At 39.2% G+C, this 20763-nt stretch overlaps 1 protein-coding gene across 1 annotated transcript in view; it reads left to right on the top strand.

Moving 5' to 3' along the window:
• SMYD3 (SET and MYND domain containing 3) overlaps positions 1–20763 on the top strand; it is a 769033-nt gene that overhangs the window by 157527 nt on the left and 590743 nt on the right. Inside the window, exons 3-5 of the mRNA XM_075540594.1 lie at positions 9763–9870; positions 10919–10976; positions 13724–13860. Of these exons, the coding sequence (XP_075396709.1) occupies positions 9763–9870; positions 10919–10976; positions 13724–13860 (303 nt within the window). The remainder of the gene's footprint in view (positions 1–9762; positions 9871–10918; positions 10977–13723; positions 13861–20763) is intronic.

The following is a 20763-nucleotide window of genomic DNA, read 5'->3' as shown; positions in this document are numbered from 1 at the left end:
TGGTAGTCAGTATTATGAAACAAAAGATACAGTTTTCTTTTTGTAATTATTATTGTAAATGAGGGACATACCCAATAGCGTTTTTTTTAACAATTGGAAAACTACAATTAATAAACAGACTCAAATTCACTGACATCGAGGCATTTTTGACTCAGCAATCCTTAGGACAGAGTAAAACTGCCCATCTGGGTTTCTGGACAGAGTAGACCTGCCCTTGTGGGTTTCTGAAACTTTCTATCATTTTGGAACTAGAAAGTGTCATCTGCCATCAGTGGAACAGCTGGTGGTTGCAAACTGCTGACTTTGGGGTTAGCAGCTCAATCTGTGTGAGGCCGGGTTGACTAGAGAAACAAATCCAGTGACACTCCTAGGTGTGTAAGAGAGAGCTATATATCAGAGATATTATATATTGAGAAAACATCCAGTCTAGTCTCAGTCAAGTCCATAATTCTGATATAAGCCTACATGTCCTATACTAGTCCATAAATTCCTTTTCAGACTCACACTGTACATATGCAATGATGTTGAATGCAGGAATATCACAGGCCGGTGGGTGGGAAGTCTTGTGGATCTAATGCTGGTGGAAACATTTCAGCACTGGTTCCTCCAGATCTCAGAGTGTGGCTCTTCTACAGGAGGGTGAGGCAGAGAGTGTGGCCCACCTGCAGAGAGAAAGAGAGGAAGTTCCCAGAATCCTCATGGGAAGGCCATGCCCACATCATCAGGCTGTGACCAGATTGACAGGCTAGACCCCACCCCTTCACTCTTAATATCCTCAAGTCGACACCAGATTGTTATTACCACAATATCTTTTAAAAAGTTGATCTATTCTTAAGATATTAAGAAAAGATCATGACATGATCCCAATTCTACCTTACATATCCGGCTGGACCGGAGGATGTTCACTGGCACAGATAGGAACTGGAAATACAGGGAATCCAGGGCAGATGAAACCCTGAAGACCAGTGGAGAGAGTGAGGATATTGGGAAGGTGGAGGGAAGGTGAGGGAGAAAGGGGGAAAAGATTACAAGGTCTACATATAACCTCCTCCCCGGGGGATAGACAGCAGAGAAGTAGGTGAGGGAAATGTTGGATGGTGAGAGATATGACAAAATAATAATACTTTATACATTATCAAGGGTTAAGGCGGGGAGGAGAGAGGGAGGGGAAAATGAGCTGGAATCAAGGGCTCAAATAGAAAGCAGGTGTTTTGAGAATGATGATGGCAACATATGTAGAATGTGCTGGACATAATGGATATATGTATGGATTGTGATAAGAGTTGTATGAGCCCCCAATAAAATGATTTAAAAAAACAGCAAAAAGAAAAAATACATGTAGTATAATTAACGGCACTGAATTATACATCTAGAAGTTGTGGAATTATAGAATGTTTGATTATGTATATATATATATTAAACATTTTATTAGGGGCTCATATAATTCTTATCACGATCCATATGGTTATGTATATTTTTGCCACAATTAGAAAAAAGTAAATATATGAATAACGAGTCCAAAAATGAAGAAAATGTTCTATAATTGAATGTGGTGATACACAACTCTTCTTGATATGACTGAATTATTGATTTGTATAACATGTGGATGAAGTGCTAATAAAACTGTCTAAATAAAGTGTATATATACGCTTTCTTTTATATATATATATATATATAAAGAAAAGATCATGACATACATCGTATGTCTAGGTTTTTCTAGGCATGAATTTTAATTCTCTGCACCTCCCTCTCCCCACCTTTTGTATTGGTGTAGAAATCTTTTTCAGTTATTTGTAAAACTGCTTTGCAAATTGTATATTTAACACTGTATATAACATATTTTAGATTCTCTCTCCCACTCTCCTGTCTTCTCCCTACCTAGTTTTTCCCTTTATCTTCCAGACTTGTTTATGGTACTAATACCATAAAGGATTTTTTCTCCCCCAATATAAAAAATATTTATTTTAAATATATTTTAGCATATATATCATTTTCTCATGGTTTCTGGGTTTTATGTCCTGCTTAGAAACCCCGTCTCGGCATGATAAAATGTTTCTTTGTGCTGGGTGATAGTTCAATGATAAATATAAAGCGATATTTTGTTGTGTCAGCTGTTTGGGATATACAGAATTAAATTTGATCTATATGGAATTAAGAGGTAATGGAATACATCCACAGACTTTTTGAGGACCCTGTGTATAATGGTTCTCTTTGTAATTTAGCCCAGCCCAGTGGATTTTCAACACATGGAAGTCCTTATTGTGATTAAAAAGCAACGCAGACACCTGATCTTAGTGCGAGGAGCTCTGCACCATCCTGGAAGTCTCGAACAATATTCTGTGGTCTCCAGGGCGCACATGGGTTAGTTTTCAAAATTAGATCACCAGACCTTTCGTCGTAGTGTGTTTTAATTTGGAGCACTCTGCTGGAACCTCTCCACCACACCTGTGGTAGTATTTGACCTTGCTGTGATGTGGCCCATTTCCATTCGTATTTTTGTTATTTGCATCTTCGCCCTCTTTTCCTTTGTTAGATTTGCCAGTGGCTTGTCTGCTTTTGTTTCTCTTAGAGCATTTTATTGGGGGCTCTTATCACGCATGTTACAATCCGTACATCAATTGTATCCGACATCTTAGTATATATTTTGCTATCGTTCTTTTTTCTGTTGAGACCTTGGGATTGTTAGGCAGGCTAGTGCAGGGCTAAAAGATGTCCATTAACGCGTGCCCAGAGAGCCAAGCACGGGAACAAGGAGTGGCGCACTGCACATGCTCAGAGGCTCAGGTTTCCCGCCGGTGGGCATTGGTGGGCGCTAACCCTGGATTGGCCCACCTGGGCCACCTGGATCGGCCCACCTGGGCCAGGTGAATTCAATTCAGCCAATGGGGTTGATCAGGGGTCATCCACCACGCCTCCCCATGGAATCCTTGAAAAGGCAGGAGCCCAGAGTCGAGACACACTTTTCTGCGTGATGCTGAGCAGCTTCCGCCAGGCTGCATGGTGGGGAGGAGTCCTATGGGTGCCGTGTAAACCTGAAACTTCTAACTCTCATAAAACTCACTTGGATCACGAGCCAGGCTTCGGAATGAATTCTTTCTCGCGCGGGGCCAAGGACTGAGGTACAACTCTAGCTCCAGAGAGATCTAACAGGTTCAGCTCCTCATTTTTCCCCTCCCCCTCTCTCTCCTCTCTCACCCTTGTGGCCCCTTGATAGATTATTATTTAAAAAAATAAATTATTTTTTAAAAGCTCACTCTTGATTCCATATCCTACCTTTTCATGTCTTGTCTTGCTTTGCTTTATGTAATTGCTAGGCACCTCTTTTAATGGAGAACATTATTAAACTCATCATTTCCTCCTGTTTTCTAATCCTGAATACTTGCATTTTGTTATGAAGACAAGAGCTCTCTTTACTTCTCCGTTTTTAAAATACTTTTATTGGGTGCGTTTACTTCTCTGATCACAATCCATATATTCATCCAGTGTGTCAAGCACATTTGCACATAGGCCACCATCATTTTCAAACATTCTCTTCCTACTTGAGCCCCTGATATCAGCAGCCCATTTCTTCACCCTCCCTCCCTCGCCTACCCTCCCTCCCGAACCCTTGATAAGTTATAAGTTATTATTTCCATATCTAACATCGTCCTCCATTGCCCCTCACCCACTTTTTCTCCCCTCACTTACTTTTCTATTATTCTTCCCCCTGGGAGGGGCTTCTAGTTTGATCCTTGTGATTGATTCCCCATTTCTCACCCCACCCACCCCTAATCTTACTGGTATTTCTACTCTCATTGTTGGCCCTGAGGGGTTTATCTATCCTGGATTCCCTGTGTCCTGAGCTCTTATCTCTAGGAGTATGAATGCTCTGGTCTAATCTGATTTGTAAGGTCGAATTAAGGTCATGATAGTAGGATGAAGGAAGCACCAAAGAGCTAGAGGGAAGTTTTGCGTTTTGTCGGTGCTATATTGCACCCTGACTGGCTCATCTCTTCCCTCTGACCCTTCTGTGAGGGGATGTCCAATTATGTACAGCTGGGCATTGGGTGTCTATTCCATCCCCCCCACAACCCCATTCATCTTATGTATGTTTTGTTAATCTTTTCAAAGAAGCAACTTCTTGTCTTTCTAATTCTTTGTATTATTTTTGTTTTAGGTTTATTTATTTCTGCTGAATGTTTAAATTTTTTGTTGTGTCTTAGTTTGCTACCCTTTTTCTATTTTTGGTAGCCTTTAGATGAAAAAAATGATTTTGGTCTGTTCTGGAGAATGTGAATTCCAGAATGATATAGTGAAGTTTCCAACTATCATTTTAGCGTTTGTTTCCCCCTTGTCCGCAATTGTTTGATTTATGTATTGTGAGGTGCTTTTACTGGATAGATAGATATTTATTATGGTATGCCCTCTTGTTCCTTTGACCATTTAATCAGTATTTAATGTTCTTCCCTGTACCTGATGCTGGGTTTTCACGTTAAAGTCCATTTTATCAGAAATTAATATTCTTGCTCTTTTTGCTTGCTCTTTATATATTTTATAAAAATATATTTGCCACCCTTGATTTTTTAAGTGTATTTTTGTCTTTGTGTCTAAGGCATGTTTCTTATAAGTTGTACATTCATAGGTCTTATTTTTTTAATCCTTTCTGCTACTTTCTGCCTTTTGACTGGTTTATTTAATCCACTCACACCCAGAGTCATTATCAATTGGTATGAATTTATTATTATCATTTTGCTGTGCTTTTATGTGTGTTTATTCCACAGAATTTACTGTGCTGTGCTTATTTAGGTCATACGTTTCCTTATCAGCTTTTCATTGCTGTTACTTTAGTATTTACTAAATCTTTATGATTTCATTTTCATTTTGATGAACCTTATTCATTTTATTTAGGTTATTGTATATTTTATTAATTTATTCCCATGTTTAATACTGACTGAGTGCCAGGAAGTCTGAGAATGTAAATATTTATGTGGCAGTAGAAAGCCTCATTTTTCTCCTGTGGAACAGCTGGAGGTTTTGAACTGTCGACCTTGCAGTTAGCAACCTAGTCTGTAACCACTACACCACCGGGGCTCCTTAAATTTAATAAGTGTCTTCTCTCATGAAATGTACATGACTTCCTTGTCATATGAAAGCTCTGTAACTACTCTGTTTTCTTGGCCTTGTAATTATCTTTGTTACAATTGACACCTGGTTTCCTATATTCCCTCTTATAGGTGTTTTGCTTGGGAAACTTACCGTATATACTCGTGTATAAGCCGAGTTTTCCAGTACATTTTGAATGTAGTTTTTGCGGCTGATACTTGGGTCGGCTTATACTTGAGTATATAAGATATATGTTGGGCTAGACTCTGGGTGGTGTTTTCATGTATAATAATCTGATTGTTGCCTGTTGTCCACTCTGTCAAAAGAATCCCCCCTCAGCATTTTTTATAAGGCTGGTCTGATTAGTAAAATTCCTTTGATTTCTGTTTATATAGAGATAATTGTAGTTTTGTTACTGTGTTGGAGGGACAGTTTTACTTTGTATGTGATTTTTTTGGTTGACAGTTTTTTCCTCACAGTTTTATATATGTCCATCAATTGCATTCTTGCCTGTAGAGTTTCTGCGGTGAGAACAGAACTTAGTCTTACTGGTTCCCCTTTGTTGACAATTTTCATTTTCCCTGAGCTGCTCAGGATTTTTCCCCCTTGTCTTTTATTTTGGAAAATTTAATTTTGATGTACCATAGTGATTATCTTTTGCAGCTCTAAACTGTTTTATGTCTTTTTTTTAGCTTCTTGAATGCATATGTTCTCATTTTTCATGATGTTGGGGAAATTTTCTTCCGACATCTATTGGTTAGGTTTGTCTGCTACTTGTGTGTGTGTGTGTGTTCCTCTTCTGATCATGAAGAATTGTGCTTGATGGTGTTTCATGTGATTTTGAATTTCTTTAGAAATTTTTGGTTCTTTTGATGGTTCCTCCACAGATTCATAATGAGGGATTTACTTTCCAGCTCACTAATACACTCAATCTCTTCCTTTGCCTGTTTAATGCCATATCTGGTTCTTAAATCTTAGTATTAATCTTCAGAATTTTGAATTGCTTTTTTTGTATCTCTAGGTAAGTTTGCGTTTATTCTGTCAATTTGTCCTTGTGGTGTTTTCCTGAATCCTTCTACAACCTTTTCTATTTTCCTTGATTTCTTCTGTCGCTTTCTTGACCTTTTTCTGAATCCACTGACATTACCTAAATACTATTCTTTTAAATTCATTGTCAGGTAGTTCCAATGGCTTTTCTTCCTCAAAAATATCTTTCAGCTCAGCCTATTTGTCATTTGTTTTACTCCTTTCTTATTTCTACATGTGAACTGAAATTGTCTGTTACCTTCAAGCCATTGTGGTGTTATTATATATCTGTTTTTTTGTTTTTTGTTTTAAACGTTTTATTAGGGGCTCATACAACTCTTATCACAGTCCATACATATACATACATCAATTGTATAAAGCACATCTGTACATTCTTTGCCCTAATCATTTTCTTTTCTTTCTTTCTTTTCCTTTTTCTTTTTTTACATTTTATTAGGGACTCATACAACTCTTATCACAATCCATACATATACATACATCAATTGTATAAAGCACATCCATACATTCCCCGCCCCAATATATATCTGTTTAAAGTCATGATCAGTTTGTACAGGAGTGAATAGTAGTCCTTGCCCAGTAGGTGGAGCTGCTGGAAACACTGGTTATGGAGAGTTGTGTGGGCATGTTTGCTGTTGCTAGGTAGATGGGACAAGAAAAGAGAAAAGAGAAGGAGAAAAGCCAAAGAAAGCACCTCCCTCCTCCCCAAAGTGAAAGAGAATAATTTTAAGGAAGGAAAGAATAAATTAGCAGTGGGAAGCAAATGACAGCAAGAAAAAAAGAAATTTAAGATCTTAAAAGAGTAGAGAAGAAGAGAAACAAAAATACCTAAGCAAAACTAGGAATGGGGTATCAGAAAAGTGAAAAAGGAAAAGTTAAAAGAAAGGGAGGGGAAAGAGACATGAAAGAATAGAAAGAAAATAAAGCAGAGAAAGGATTTAGAGAAGGAAAGGTAAAGAAGGTAAATTGAAAACGGGCAGGGATAGGGTCCAGAGGAGCACTCTGTGGTGATCTGAGGATTCTGCTCTGGGTTGACCCCAGTGAAGGAGCTCACAGGGTGGGTGAGTAGTGAGGGGTGGAAAGCTCATCTTAGATGGATTTAGCCAGACTACCTATTATTTGAAGTTAGGAATTTGATTCAGAAATAATTTGTACAGGCCTAGATGGTGGCTGAGGTCAGGGTACTTGTTCCCATAAATGAACTCCTTAAAACTTTCAAGGCAGCTGGAGACAAGCCAGGTGGGTATATATAGAAGGAGGTGGTACATCAGAAGGTGATCCACAGACTTGTGACTCTGACCCAAAAGCATGAAGGTGGTGTGCAGGGGTTCATGGGTGTGTGTGTGATATCTAGACACTGAATAATGAGGGCAGGCATTGACCTAGCTTCTTGGCACCAGGAATGCATGGGGAACAAGGGAAGATATTACCGTTTTGCATGTCAGCCACCAGTGTGTACCTTTGATGGTCTTGGGCAAGTGGAGCCAGGCGACAATTCACCCATCTCTTTCGACACTCCCATTCAGCTTCTTTACCTAGTTGGCATTCTAGCCACTCCTCTATCCTTCCTTCTGAAGATCAGGATTCCAAGTTTATCTTCCATATCAGTTCTCTCATGTCTTTGTTGTAGAAGGTCTGTGTAGAATGCCTGACTATCATGCCATCTTACTAGATATCTGTCCTAATTTTCCATGGTCATAGCTAAATATTAGATGCTCTGTATTTATTTCCATGTGGAAATGGTTTCGTCCCAAGAGATCATAGCATTTCCACCCCAGGGGTTCATATGTCTCATCCAAGACATAGGTATAGAATGCTTTTCCTTCCATTTGGTGTCCACTCATGCCCAGTGTTGGAAGATTGATGAAGAACTCTGTAGACTCTTCAATCGCTAACAGAACAATATGAGGGGACTTCCAAAAGTTCATGGAAAAATCCATTATCTATTAATTCCACTTTGCCCCCAAGCTTTCTGAAGCCCCCTCAAACAACTTATCAGGCAAATCAGGCTTATTTAAGAGTAAAAGAGATATGAAGAAGAAGTAAGCAAGGACAACAGGCATTAACCAACATTTTGTTTTTAGATGCTGTTAGGTTCTCTAGAGAAACAAAATCTGAATGCTAATAATTATATATATATTTATATAGATAGATCGATATATAACATAAGAAATAAACAGTTATTTAAATTATAAAGCAGCACAAAAGGCTCAATGCAACTCACTTCCGTGAGACAGTTGTGAGACACTGGCAGTCCTTCAAGTCTTGAGGGCCACCAGGTAATCCTCTGTAGAGCAATTCAGGCTACCCGGGCACAGGCAGCAAAAAGCAAGGCAGGTCACCAACAGTCAGCCAGATGACAGGGTCCGACAGTCCCCAGCTCAAGAGATGTAAATGCCAATGGTGTGGTGAAGCAGGTCTTGAAGGAACCTCAAGTTACAGCGACATAGTCCACGGGTTAGGTGTCCCACAGGTAGTGTAGCTTGCAAACTGAGGCACAGAACAAGCAAGACAGCTGCACACTGGTCCAATGATCAAAGAGCAAAGAGAGGTGAGGCTCATCAAGCTATTTATCTCTCTGCCCTTCAATTAATCTCACATATGTTCATTGGCAATGTTGGCACAATAAATGTTAACTATCTCAGATGCCATCAAATTGGTTTCCACTCACAGTAACCCTGTGTAAAACTGAACAAAACATTGACTGGTCCTGTACCATCCTCAGAATCACTGGTATGTTTAAGCTCATTGATGTAGCTACTGTGTCTCTTATTTGCATTGAGTCTCCCACTTTTCTGATGACCCTTTACCAATTATGTTCTTTTCTAGTGATTGGTTTTCTGTTTGTTTGTTTGTTTTGTGATAATGTATTCACCGTAAACAAGATGAATAGGACTGGGTAAGGTGGACGTTTGATTATTTTAGCTAAAAACCCCTGTCTGGTTTGCTCAAAAAACAAACAAAAATATTTTATGTCTTGGGGTATCTATTAGGCCTTCTAAGGATCCCTGGTGGCACTGTGGGTTAGGTATTGGGCTGTTAAATAAATGGCCTTTGGCTTAATCCCGCCACTTGAGAAACACCAGGCAATTTATTTCTGTAGGTACACAGTTTCAGAAAGCTGGGGAGCAGTTCTATGGGGTCAGAATTAACTTGATGATGTGGGTTTGGGATTAGCTGACTTATATTTCTGTACTTGCTATTGCACCATTGAAAGTAAAACAGCTTCCTTATTTTGATTTTCCTGAATGGTGTGTTTCATTTTCTCATATGGAGTGAGGTTCTCACTATTGTTGAGTGCTATTAAATGCGTTAAGAGACTATCTCATATATTATTAAGTAAACAATAATGGTTCCTTCATTGGATTCCACCAGCTAGATAATATAATTTCAGGGGTCAAATCGAAGGACAGAAGTGTAGCAGAAGCACTTACTGTCCATGCTTGATAATTGCATATGTTTTGAAAGCTGAGCCCTGAATCATTAGCATTAGTAGAATATTGCTGCCATCATTTTCTATTTTGCTGCTATTTTTAGGTTCTTGAAATTAAATTATTGTTGGTGCCTTTCCAGTACAAACCAAGTATTAATGAATGTTTGTTTTTAATGCATGTCCTCATACTTTTGTCTTAACAGAAAAAAGATTGGCCCAACCACAAGCGGGAATGCAAATGCCTCCAAAGCTGCCAACCCAGATACCCTCCAGAGTCGGTCCGACTCCTTGGCAGAGTTGCTTTCAAACTTGTGAGTATAAGCTGCACAGACTGGGTGTGGGTTCCAAGAGACAGAAACACTTGAAATTGCACTTCTTATTCCCGGCTAAGGCTGAGATGAAACCCAGGTTCAAGTAGACGGTGAGCCTCCATGAAGAGCAAAAGAGTCCCAGCTGTTGATGTTCCTGCTAGTTTCTGCTTCGGTGGCAGCGATGAAGCCACACTCCCCTCCAAAGGCCCTTTCATATCCTTCTGGAAGCAGAAGGTCCTGCCTCTGGGATATGAGATGTTACATTGCCGTTTCAAGTTTCCAACTAGGAATTAACATCAAGATGAGTGTATCGTTTTTGTTTGCCTTTACAAATGGAATTTTAAAAGGAAGATAGCTCATCTTAAATGGCAGCATACTTATTTTCCTTAATAACTATAACTTATTGAATGATTTCTTGAGCTCTTTTTCCTATGCTTCCCAAACATTGGATTCTGTGAAATCCTTATCTGTGGAACCTTCCTCTCAGACCTGCAAACTGATTACTGGCTCTAGCTCACCTTGGTTTTGACCTGGGATTTATTGCCTTTTGGGGGAGGGTGGAGTAGGGTAATGGCATCGAACATTTTGTAAGTTTGAACATTTAAGAATGTAAATGTAGGGGGGAGCAGGGAGGGAGGGGGGAAAATGAGGAGCTGATGCCAGGGGCATAAGTGGAGAGCAAATGTTTTGAGAATGATGAGGGCAATGAATGTGAAAGTGTGCTTTACACAATTGACATGTATGGATTGTGATAAGAGTCCTATCGGCCCCTAATAAAATGATTAAAAACAAAAAAAGAATGTAAATGTAGCGCCTTGTATAATAATTTTTGTACTTGGGAATTAAATTAAACTGATGGTTAAATTGCAACTTAGATTTTATTTTAAGTTGTTACTGCATAAGTTTTCTGATGAAAGTGATGAAGAAAACGGATCAATAGAAAGTTCTTAGTCAGCTTTCATTTAAATAAGGGCAAGCAAACCAATAGTCATTTATGTATTGGAGCACTTACAATCGTTACTATGGTGTTTTCTTTTTTCCTGCACAGATGGAAGAAACACCCTCGGAATCTGAGAAACTTTACTCATTCCATGATATGGAGTCAAGTAAGTTATCGTTCCTTGGCCTACTGATCAAATTAATGCCTACTGTTATTGAAGGCCCTGGAGCCCTGGTGGCATAGTGGTTTTGAGTTGGGCTGCTAACAGCAAGGTCAGAAGTTTGAAATCACCAGTTGATCCATGAGGAAAACATGGGGCTTTCTAATCCCATGAAGAGTTAGTCTTGGAAACCCCCAGGGGCATGTTTACCCTGTTCTATAGGGTCACTATGAGTCTACATCTACTCAATGGCAGTGAGATTAGATGGCCCAGTGAATGACTCAACTCTATTTTTCATAGTCTTTATGTGAGGCAAATCTAACAAGTTAATATGCCTTTGTATACTGCTAATGCATTAACTTAAAAGAAAAATAGCAGCGTTGGTCACCTGAAATGTTGGTGAAATGTCATGACAGGTTCAGATGAGGATGTTGGGGAATGTAAATGTTATTCCATTAGACACAATACTTTTCCTCTGCATGGTAGTTACATAATTTCATGTGAACTTGAAGATAGATAAAAATGCATTGCGTCATGAGGGAGGGGGGAGAGGGAGGGAGGGGAAAAAAAGAGGACCTGATGCAAAGGGCTTAAGTGGAGAGCAAATACTTTGAGAGTGATTAGGGCAAAGAATGTACAGATGTGCTTTATACAATTGATGTATGTATATGTGTGGATTGTGATAAGAGTTGTATGAGCCCCTAATAAAATGTTTAAAAAAATGCATTGCGTGAAGTTTAGTCTGTCAATCAGGTCGCAGCCAGATCATCTCACTTGGATGTGGTCTCTGGAGGCCAGTCTCTCTCTCTCTCTTTCTCTCTCTCTCTCTCTCTCTCTCTCTTGACCTTGACCTTGCTGGATTCTGGCCACCCTGAGAGCTGCTAGAGCCTTGTGATGCTTCCACCACCATTGGATCCACAAGACATTTCACCCACCAGCCTGTGATTTTCCTGCATTCTGCATCATTACATGTAGCTGCATGAGTCTGAAGAGGACTTATGGACTTCAGTTGGACTGGGCTGCGATGTTTTCTTGATATATATACTTATTTCTTAATATATAGCTCTTTCTTCCACATATATGTGTCTCTGGATTTGTTTCTCTCGTAACCCAGCCTAACACATTCTATTTCTCTCTCTTTTCCTTTCCTCCTCTTGGTTTTCTTTCCTGGTTTCTTGTTGCTATCAGGGAAGAATGAAGTTGTAAACAGGGAGTTCCAGGAAAGTTTTAGTTGCACTGGTCCATTATATGAGGAGAGCTGATGGCGCTGTGGTTAAGTGATTGACTGTCAACTGAAAGGCTGTTGGTTTGAACCCACCAGTCTTTCTTGGGTAAAAGATGCAGTTGTCTGCTTTCAATAAAGATCCTAGCTTTGAAAATCCTGTTGGGCAGTTCTACTCTGCCCTGCAGGGTGACTGTGAGCCAACATGGACTTTGACAGCAAGTGGGGAGTTTTGGTTTGATACTTTAGGTATTCAGGGAGATGACAGTAACAGATAATTAAAGGTTTCTGACAGCATTGAGAGGTGGTTCGTGAAATCTCCTGAAATCCCACGGTGGCGACACAACTGTTAGAGTGTCCGACAGGTTTTCCAAGTGTTAAGTAAAACAAGAGCAAAAACAAAGAAAAAAGAGCAAAACTGTTGCCATTGAGTTGATTCAGAATCATTGAGACCCATATAGAGTAAAGCAGAGTTACCCCATTGGGTTTCCAAGACTCTGATCTGGTTGGAAGCAGATGCCACATAGTTCCCCTGGGGAGTGACTGGTGAGTTTGAACCGCTGGCCTTTCACTTCTCAGCCCAGTGCTAAACCACTGGACCCAAGCAAATGTAGGGTTTATTCTACTGTCATGTTGATGGAGATCTTCGTTGAGCTTATAACTGATTTTAATCACAAGCCAGCTGGAACCCAGAGATTAAATTCGTGATAGAGTTTTAATATTTCTGAATGGAGGGAAGTAAGAAGATGACCTGGTACAGATTTATGGTTGTGAGATCACAGGTGCCAATGCTAACAAATTATTACCAAATACACCATTGGGTTAATTGTTCTGTTGAACAGGTAATTTAAAGAAAATATGTAGAGCTGACTCAGCAACAGTTATACTATAGTTCACGCTGACGTATCTTTTCAAATTTTAATAGAGAATTAATTGGTCATATTTTCTTGTTATATCACTGCTAGGTAATTAACATACTTTGTGGTAGAATTTTACTGTTAACATCAGCCCAACTCAGTAGCCATGGCATTTACTCTACTTTAAGTGAAATGCTCTCAAATACTGATTGAATTGTGCATTCTTAGCCATTTGTGATATGTTTTTAAAAAATCATTTTATTGGGGCTCATACAACTCTTATCACAATCCAGACATCAGTTGAATCCTGTGTGTTTATACATACGTTGCCCTCATTCTTTTCTAGACATTTACTTTCTATTGAGCCCTTGGTTGTGATATGTTTTAAAGCGAATTTTGAAAATGATAATACTGGCTTTGGGAATTTTTTGCTGTTTGACATGGAAGCAGTACCATATCATGTTTATTTTTAATTGGAAATAACTAGAATTTGTAATTTCCCCAGCTGGCCCATGTTTTCTACTTGGTGTACTATGTGTATGCCTAATTTCAGCTTGTTGAAAATTTTTGAACATTTTTGCTCTCACTCTGACTTCACAGCTGCATTGGACCCAGAAAACTATCCTTTACCAGTTCACTTGGTGACTGTGCTGTTTATTCTCTCTTTAAAAAAGATATTAGCAAACTGACTGAAGATAAGAAAGAAGGCCTCAGGCAACTGGCACTGACATTTCAGCATTTCCTGAAAGACGAAATACAGACTGCTTCTCAGCTGCCACCTTCCTTCGACATTCTCACTGCTTTGGCCAAAGTAAGTGCTAAGTTTTGTATCTTTGCTAGGCTTGTGGACTTCTAATTTCGCTGCTGGCTACAAAATATTCTAGAATCTCTCTGGAAAAATCCCAGACTCTTCATGTTTAGGTCACTCCTATACCTCTGTGAGTAGAAAATGTATTTCCCATATTGAAAGGGATATTCTTATTAATGGCCTGAGTCCTGGACTTAATAGTATTCTTATTAATAGTATTCTTAATAGTATTCTTATTAATGGCCTGAGTCCTGGACTTGTCAAGAGAAAGCAGCACATCTCCTTCTGCTTGTCTGACTGGTCTGAGTTTGACACTGCATTCATTTTGTTTTGTGGTTATTGTTTCAATCTAGATCCTGTTTTTGAGGGAACCATAGTAGCTTCTGATTTTAAAATAATTGTCTATAATCTGTTTAATGGTTTCAGGTCGTTCATTTTTCTAGATCAGTAGTAGAAAACAGGTTTCATTTGGTGTTTCATCTGTGGCTTGTTGATACTGACTCCGAAAGTTCTCTTTTTGAAAATGATCTGGTTGATAAACTTATCTTGGCATAGGCGGAACCAAGACTTGAACTTTTTACTCCTATAAAGAGTTACAGCCTCAGAAACCCACAGGGGCAATTCTGCCCTGTCCTATAGGGTCACCATGAGTCGGAAATGATCCGATGGCAGTGGGTGAAGGGAGAAATCAAATACGTACTCTGACGATATTTTGCTCTCCTTGTTCTCACATATTGGATGTTCTGGCTTACTTTAATATTGATCGCAGTTTATTTAATATTGATTATGGTTTAATAATAACTAAAATTGTACATTTGAGGATGGTTTTGCCATTTCTTTCTTTTTTACTTGCCTTTGCATTTCTGATATAGTTAGCTCATGAACATTTATGAAATGTTTTAAAATCGACCTGTTTTTGAAGAATTTAAATGTGATTTGTATGATTGCTAAAGGCTTGTCCTTATTTTTGTCAAATGTATTTTTGTGCTCTTAGCAATTTTTAAAGGATTTTCTGATCATATTGTCTTAGCATTCATTGTGATTCATCTGTAATCTATAATTGATTAAAAAATAATACAATGCATCTGAAGTTCCTCATATGTATATTTAATATGCTTCCAAAAATTTTCACCTGCACTAGTACCATGCATACAATGCACACAGCCTGCTTTGCTGTTAAACTATAAAAAGTAACACCTACTAAGAGAGAAAAACAGCTCAATTCTATATATATATGTGTGTGTGTGTGTGTATATAGTTGTTTGCATATGTATTTGTCTGTATCATATCAAAACCCTCAAGTCCATTGTCATTAAATGGATTCTGCTTCATAGTGATCCTATGTAAGGACTTTAGATCCTTAGCAGAGCCAATAACCTCATCTTTCTCCTGTGGAGTGGTTGGTGGGTTTGAACTGCCAACCTTGTCCAACTTATACCTACTACACTACCAGACCTCCGTATAGATAAGGTATGAGAAGTGTAGCTTCATTCTTGGTGTTATGTCTATGGACATTAAGTGTTTAAATGATAATATTGGTGTTATTAATATTCATGAAATATTTTAAAATACTTTCTGTTGTTACCAAAGAGAAAAAAATTGATAGCCCTTGGCATACTTTCAACAGCCATGGCTTCAGCATGTACAAATTATCAGGTGTAATTCCATTCTAACCTGTCTTCTTCAGCCCAGTAAACTAATTTTGGATGTATGTTTTACCTGGCCTCAGGTACAATCCTTGTTTTCAGTTCTGCTTTTGTTCCGATTCACATTCAGTTTTTGTGCAGGTATTCAGCATGCCGAACTTATGTTTTAGATCATTTCATCGTCATTGACGCATATGGGATTCCGAGAGTCTCTCTTCTAAATTTGCATATATATTTATTCATTTGTTATTATAGACATTTTCAAACATGTACAAAAGTAGAGAGACAAATATAATGAACTTTTTTATGTTTTCAGCATCTGGTTTAGTAATTTATATTTTATATTTTTAATGCTTAGATTTCATCTAAGTAAAGTGTTCATTTTCTCTGTTCAGGTTTCTGAACATTCACTAGAATTGGTATTTTGTTCCCAAGCATCTCAGACTCTTAAAAAGATGTTCATTAGTGAATTTGCTTATTAAATGCAGCAGACGCTTTTATTTTTATTTTGGCAAGCTAACTATCCACAAAGCACTCCTGGTACAGGGTTATGAAAATATGTTGCTAATTTCAAGTCTGAAGATTATCTTTCAAGGTAAAAAAAGCTTCTATAAGCTTAAAAGTCTTACCGGAGGAATCTACATCTTTGTGAAGGTTGCATTTGCCCAAAGAGGAAGGAGGTCACTGGAGAATGAGAGGATTTCTAATCCTGAGATATGAGCTGATGGTCTTTTCTAATAGAAGGGCATAATTAATTACTGAAAGGTTGGCAGTTTTTATTATGAACACTATTCTGGAATTTCTAGTAGAAATATAGTGAGTCTCTCTTGCTGAGCCAAGTTCTCGGTGCTGAATCTTACTGTTCCTTAAACAATGTCCCCTCAGCACCCCAAAGCCCGTAAGCTATAAGACCTTGCTTGGTCACCCTTCCAGTTTCCCCGCTCCTGCCCCACAGACAGACACTGAAGTGCACGCACGCAGGTGTGTTCATCCAGAGAGCAGTCGAGGCTCAGATCTTTGCAGTGTGCTATATAAACATATCCTTTCCATATATGAATTGTTGACATTGTGAACATTAAGTAACATGAGACTTAGGAGACATTTTTCTGGAGGAGTTTATCAAGGAAAGTTTCATACAGGAAGTAAAATTGCTGACATGCATTTCAGAAGGGAGGACGGTGCTGGGAAACCATTATAAACATTGATCATCTGGAAATGTTGTAGGGACGTGAGGAGGTGTGGTGCCTCCCAAGCTCTCTCCTGGAGAAGATTCATTATCTATGGAATAGATGCTTCACGTAGACTTAGTAATTACAAGAAGAACTTGAGTGAAAGCTAGGTGTTTCCAATCTTTGTTTTACAAGACATGGTACTAGAAGATTAGCGAGTTCAGGGACTTCAGAGTCTCCGTGGAGGAGGGCCTTCCGAGGAATGATCCAGCTACATGGAAGGGCTGGAGGGTCAGCTTGAAGTTCCATATGAATTGGGTCCTGATCGTTTGCTACTAATCAGAGAATGTATATGCTGAGCAATATAAACTTTTAAAGATCAGAAAATTATAGTCAGAGAGTAGTTACATTTGAATAGGAGTTTGCATCGTATGATGGTTAAGATGGATTTCTCCAGGCATGTAAATTAAATTCTTTCAATTTCAGGTTCCTCATCTATAAATGGAAATCATAAAATAATAGTGAGGATCCAACATGCAAGGCTTACTCAAATATCTGATACAGTGTTTGAGTAAATATTAATTTCTATTATTTTTGCCGCCTCCCACACCCCCGTTTTGTTTGTGCTTGAATACAAAACCTCTGTGTCTTATGTCTGCCTGTGCTGTCATAGAGTGGAGACTGCAGTCTGGGACTGACTGTAGACCGGAGGCGCAAGGTGGTTGCTCAGTTATACCCAGGGCTGATGTCTCTGGAGAGGCTGAGGATTACCCTTTTGGTCGAGAAGAAATGTAGCAAACGGGAAATGGTCTCTTGCTCATAGGTTTCAGCCTATAGTTGGAGGGACAAAAATCACTTATTATCCTGGCATTCAAAGCAACCCCCATAGTAACGTTTTGTGACTCAGTGGAGGAAATATGTGTGTATGAAATGCTTTGCAAAAAATGAAAGTACTACTAAATTATAAAAGAAGTTTGTCATATTAATTCACTGAAATGACATGGAATGTGTAGTCTTTCTCTATTCTGTTCCCCGAATCATAATGGATAATTATTGACAATGGCTTTTAGTTGCCTAATCTTAAATTTAGTCGGTTGATTTTAGTTTATTTTCTATTTAGAGAAGCATTAAAAGTTTTTTAAAAAAATAAATAGATTGCTGTACAAGGTTTTAGAAAAATGAATTTGTTTTTCTGGACTGATGACTTCTTTTGCTAAAATGCATTTGGCAGACTGATTAGACATGTGATAAGATCTGAGCAGTGAAGGAGAAAGCAGGCTCGTTGCATAAAACATTTCCAAAGCAGACATTAAAATGGAAGCAACAAGAATAAAAGTGACCTTTTGGACCATAAAACATATGTCACTGTTAGTATTCCCAGAACTCTGCAAAGTCCTTTTTAACTTCATGATTCTGTGCAACTGCCACAGAATTTTTTTATTAGAATTTCACATCTGTTGGAGAAGATGCTCCCCTCCCTTCTTCTTTCATACAAAACAATAATTCTACTAGTAGCATGTTATTTTTACTCCGTGGGGGCACATAGGTGACCTCCAGAGCTTGCCTTTCTCAATCTAATATTGAATGCCCTTACTAGCAGATGTTTTACAATGCACATGGTGGCTGTATAGATGTAAAACTGATGATCTCAGAAGATGTTCTTATTTATTATTTTTTAATCCAGAAGACGTTTTGAAATGCTGTGATGTGATACACTGTCTGTTCAGTTTCCTGCTAAGTAACTCCCCTTTGGGGGGAGGATTCTTTTTCATTTGAGAATCAATGGCATATATGTTAAAATAATACTCTTTTTAATTGATAATCTGCAAAGAAACAGCGATGCAGTAATTCTGATTGAGCTGTGCTAGAAGTGGGACATCAGCCAGCAATGCTGGCCTTATAGTCAACATGACACGTCCACGTCTGCCTTTGGCTTTCACGTGTCAGCAAATGACTGATGGGGTGTTCTGCCATAACTTCATGATTTTAATACGCATATAAATCAGCATAGAGGAGAAAAGTACTACATAATTCCTTTGCACTCTCTGAAGAAATATGCGCTTCTTTATCTCCAATTTTTAATCTTAATGCCTCAGTTCTGTTGTTCCTCTCATCCTGGAGGTGGTGGTGGAACTCTTAGGTGTAGATACATTGGTCTGCCTCACAGTGGCCCTTGTCCAAACCGAACAAAACAGATCCAGCACTGTCCTCTCACGCTTTGCTATGTTTGAACCCGTTGGTGCAGCTGCATTGTCAACTCATCGTGTGGAGGGTCATCCTTCTTCTCACTTCCTTTCCCAAGTGTGAGACCCTTCCCCAACTACTCATTCCCACCGAGAGCATGGCCAACCGCCATGCGAAGAAATCTCGCCTTCCTCACTGCTAAGGTACATCCTGGCTCTGAATCAACAGATTTTTTCATTCTTCTGACAGTTTATGGTATATTTTAAATTCTTTATCAACACTATAATATACGCACACGCACACATTCTTTTTTAGTCTTTCTTATTCATTGTCTAGCTGTGGAATACATATGAGGCATTGAAAATATTATAGCTTAGGTCCAGGGTACCTTAATCATCAAAGTGACATCTTTGCTTTTTAACATTTTAAAGAAATCTTTGCAACAGATTTTCCCAGTGAAATATATCCTTTGGTTTCTTGACATGAGCATTGATTGCTGATATTGCAAAAGGAAATCCTTGACAGTGTCAGTATTTTCTTTCTTTATCATGGTGTTTTTCATTGGTCCAGTTGTGAGGATTTTTTGTAAGGAGCCGATTACATTGTGTTAGATCACATTATGAGGGATTACTAGGTTTTAACTGCCAAACCACTGAGAATCTTGGCTTAGCCATGAGGACACAAAATCTTAACTATCACAAAGTGCAATACACACTGAAGGCTGTATGTAGTCTTTGATGTAACTTAGTAAAGTGCTTCAAGTCCTGTTCACTTTCAGCAAGAGAGTGTGCCATCCGTATATTAGTAAACAAGTAAACAAGACTTCCTAATGAGTCTTGTTACAATCTTTCTTTCTTTGAAGGGGTTTTAAAATTAATGATAGACTGATATGATGTCTGTAAAAGCTCCCAATGATTTTTTTACGGGGGACGGGGGAAGTCTCAAGGTCATTATAATGGAAGCATACTAAGGGCTCAAGATACCTTGGTCTGCACTCTATTTCTGGTCTTACAAGTTTAAAAAAATCTGTTCTTTTCTTTAGGACTATGTTTCTTTGTGCAAAGACCATCAGAAGAGTTCTTAAAAAACAGAAAGTCGTAGAAAAGTTCCAGTTTTCCATGACCATTTTGATGCCCCCGGGTATAGTCCAATGTGTTAGGCAGGGCTCTTTAGACCAAGACACTTATGATTGTAGATGTAAAAGGATATGCTTACAGTGAGAAGGAATATCACAGCAAGTTACTCCACACAGCAGCACAGAGAGCTCAGTCCAACTCCCTTTCTTGGGAAAGTTAATATACTGAGGGTCCTTCCAATTCACGTTACCACGAGCCCAAGGCCAAGGAAGTAGGACGATGCAGTGGTGAAGGGTAGCAGAGGCCAGGAGTGCAGCAGTCCAGCCTAGTTGAAGGAGGTCGTGGTGGAACCTCACAGTGTGGTGGTATAGTGATGCGAAGTGACTGGTGTGAGGTGCAGCATCTGGAGTGGCGGCAAAGTGAGCGGAGTTGGCCTGCAGGCAGCAGACCTGGGACGATAGGGCAGCATCAACAGCATGGCACTGCAAAGTGGTTCAGGTGGAGCAGAGCACTGCCTGGCCCACAGGCAGCACAGCGCTTGTGTTGAGGCAGGGTAGCTCAATCTGGCAGTGTGCCTCTGACCACCAGGGAGGGTGGGTGTGCCCTCCAGCGAGCCATTTATCTCAGTCACACCTCCCAGGGAGGTCATCAAGCTGCGACCCGATTCACAGGCCAAACACCCATATGTTCTCACGGGTGCCATGTGGCTCAGAAGCAACAAAGCCCACATGGAAGAAGCACACCAGCCTGTGTGACCATGAGGTGTCGAAGGCATCAGGTATCAGGCATCAAGGAACAAAAAATCATATCATTGTAGATTGGGGACCCAAA

Source organism: Tenrec ecaudatus, chromosome 1 (assembly GCF_050624435.1).
Source record: "Tenrec ecaudatus isolate mTenEca1 chromosome 1, mTenEca1.hap1, whole genome shotgun sequence".
In the NCBI taxonomy this organism is placed as follows: domain Eukaryota; kingdom Metazoa; phylum Chordata; class Mammalia; order Afrosoricida; family Tenrecidae; genus Tenrec; species Tenrec ecaudatus.
Note: the sequence above shows the minus strand (reverse complement) of the source record. Positions and strands in the feature narration are given on the sequence as shown.